The sequence below is a fragment of the Cariama cristata genome, unplaced genomic scaffold (genome assembly GCF_000690535.1).
Source record: "Cariama cristata isolate BGI_N322 unplaced genomic scaffold, ASM69053v1 scaffold13995, whole genome shotgun sequence".
Lineage (NCBI taxonomy): Eukaryota > Metazoa > Chordata > Aves > Cariamiformes > Cariamidae > Cariama > Cariama cristata.
This window is the reverse complement of record NW_009618246.1, coordinates 30346-33437: the sequence shown is the minus strand read 5'-3', so window position 1 is coordinate 33437 and position 3092 is coordinate 30346. Positions and strand designations below refer to the sequence as shown.

Here is a 3092-nt window from a genome sequence, read left to right as displayed (position 1 = left end):
AAGCATTACCTTCCAGTTTTTAACTAAAACTGCACGTGCTACCTTTTCATATAGCTGGGATACGTGTTTCATTTCATGCCTTTCAATTTTGTTGTGTTTTTCTCGTCGTGTGGCACTCTGGCTTTTCCTTTGTCTTTCCTCATTCACCCTTGCGAAATTGCCATGAAAATTCAGCAACCCAGGCACAAACCGTACTTATCTGTTCTTACATAACTAGTAACAATCGACGAGATGATAACGCTTTGCTTGCCCACCGCAGATTTTCTTCTGAAGGAGTTTTGTGTAACATTTTGTGGGGTCATAAACACCAATAAATGGTACCTTTCAAACAAAGTCTATTTCAAATGATAGATTTGCCAAGTAAAAAATGAGCTGAGCATGGAATGAGAAACTTGGAAATACGAACAGAGAACTCATGACTTTTCCACCGTAACCCTTTCTTGTACTTTCTTCCTTTTAGTTGCTGATATGTGTTCAAGATGAGTGGGATGGGAGAAAATACCTCTGACCCATCCAGAGCAGAGTCAAGAAAGCGCAAGGATCCCGATCAGCTTGGACCCAGGTTAGATCATTTATGTCTGAAGACTTTGAAAGAGAAAGACTTCTTAAAAGTGTTACATGTGCACGTATTTTTTCAGATGGAAAATGACAAACTTACCATTCTCGCAAAGAGAAGTCGGTACCAAACTACTCCATCATTTATGTCTGAAGACTTTGAAAGAGAAAGACTTCTTAAAAGTGTTACACGTGCACGTATTTTTTCAGATGGAAAATGACAAACTTACCATTCTCGCAAAGAAGTCAGTACCGAACTACTCCGATGCAGTAATTCTGTAGTGTTGTGGGTCTGAGATGAGGAGTGGGGGTATTGTCTTTTATTACTATTTGTTTGCTTGTTTTGAATCCAGTATAGTGCCAAAATACAGAATTTTGGTGACAATTTAGGAGCTATGTAAAAATCTTTTGGCTAATCATCACAAGGAGTCTTCAGTCACTCATTCAGGCAATCTAAGATTTTTTTTTTTTTACCACCTCTCTTGTACGTCATAATCAGGGAACTCATCACAAGGAGTCTTCAGTCACTCATTCCGGCAATCTAAGATATTTTTTTTTTACCACCTCTCTTGTATGTCATAATCAGGGAATTGAAAAATATTTTTCAGTTTTGTAGCAGTTGCATTACCAACACAAATAAATTTTAAAGCATAACCACTCATTCACCATTTTCTCTTACAACTGTCTGTCGTAATTTCACAAGGAGGCAGGGAACATGGATTATTTGGCTTAACTTTTTAAGCTGTTTTGTTTTCTCATACACTGTCATTATATGACACTCCTTGGATGCTCAATACCATGTGGAGGGATACCTGTAAATGTTTACATCCCACCCTTCCAGTTAATCTTCTGTTTTCAATTTCAAATCCCAAACCTCTTTCAAAACAAAAACATGACTGCTGGGAAAAAATAAGTAACATCTTTTTTAATGATCCTTTCCTTGTTCCAGAGGAAACCTTTCTCCCTGAGAAACTTGTAAGTTATACTTTTGTAGTGAGAGAGGGCAGCTCCCTCTGTTTTTGTTAAACTACACTCAAACCATTTGAAATCGTCTTTGAGCTGGTGAGAAGGCAAGCAAACTGACATTAAATACAACATTTTTATAAACTCCTCTTTCAGCCCTAAAAGAAGTACTGAGAAACGCAATCGTGAGCAAGAGAATAAATATATAGAAGAACTTGCAGAGCTGATTTTTGCAAATTTTAATGATATTGACAACTTTAACTTTAAACCTGACAAATGTGCAATCTTGAAAGAAACTGTGAAACAAATTCGTCAGATAAAAGAACAAGGTAAGAAGACTAATTAATTGACTTTGAATGTTTTCTGTGTTGATTATTACTTTATTTTTGGCAAACCCGATAGTCTCTTCAGCTTTTCTTTAGCAAATTCCCAGGTTTTTCATTAATCAGTAATGAAAAATGCTGTAATAACACGTGAACAGAGTTTGTTAAGTATCGTATTCAGTATTTTAAAAATAAGCTTCACAGAAAATTTGTAAATTGCCGAAAGAGAGAGAAAATTGGTCAGTCTGATTTGTGCATCTAAATGGAATTGAAATCAGTTGTGCTTTTACAAAAGTTAAACTAGCACATGGCTTTGGGGCGGGACGGGGGAGGCTACTTACATACTCTTGCATGGATGATGAATCCATGCAAAATACGAATAATCCAGTAGAGTGGGGTATGAAAGTAATTTGCATCACCCCTTTTGCTTTCTTTTGTTGGTATGAATAGATATTGTGGACTGAATTATCTACGTCCCTTAAATGATGACATCATATCCTCAACTACAATAGATTTGAAACTATTCTAATCTCTAGATAGGGTCCTGTTATAAATGTAAACCAGAGAACGTGACAGTTTTCTTCCTGTTCTTTGTCTAGAAAATTGGTTTTGTATTTCTTTTCTTTTGATATATTTCCTATTTAAAGAAAAAAACCGAATCTTTCCGAAACTTTAAATTTTTGGAAGTGGGTTTTGTGGCACAGGTCTATCTGGGCAGGCGTGAATGGCACTGCAAGTGTTTGGGGCAGATTCAGATCCTTAAATAGCTGTGTATCGTTTTTCTTTTAATGTAGAAGATTGCAATCTCCTTATAAATTGTGTTTAGAGTGATTCCTTTGGTTTTCAAACACTTTAATTAACGTCTTTCGCTTTTTCAGTATTCTGTGATTTCTGTGGGAAAATAATGTTTCGTTTTCCGTACTGTAAGTGTGAAGTTCTAAAAGTGGAGATTACGTGTCGCATAATTTAGATACAGATTTATTTCTAAAATAAGTAGATAAGTAGATCTGCAGTTTCATACGTTGGCCTATTCAAAGCTAAATGGAAAATGAGAAGTGTCAAATTGTGTCACCTGCCTCCAAAGTGGCTCTAATTAATTAATCTTTGGAATGTTCCTATTTCTCAGCTTGTTCTCTTCTTATTGCTATTACATTGCCATAATTTTTAAAGTGGGTATTCCAGTGAAGTTGCCATGCCCTATATTAGAAGTATATTTCTTAACCTGGCACAGTGTCCATCATTTTGCATCTT

General features: G+C 35.9%; 1 protein-coding gene across 1 annotated transcript in view; it reads left to right on the top strand.

Moving 5' to 3' along the window:
- Window positions 1-479: 479 nt before the first annotated feature.
- The window catches only part of LOC104162131 (nuclear receptor coactivator 2-like), a gene marked incomplete at its 3' end in the record, with an annotated part of 31418 nt that continues 28805 nt past the window's right edge, over window positions 480-3092 (top strand). Inside the window, exons 1-2 of the mRNA XM_009700783.1 lie at window positions 480-562; window positions 1675-1847. Coding sequence (XP_009699085.1) covers window positions 480-562; window positions 1675-1847 — 256 coding nt within the window. The remainder of the gene's footprint in view (window positions 563-1674; window positions 1848-3092) is intronic.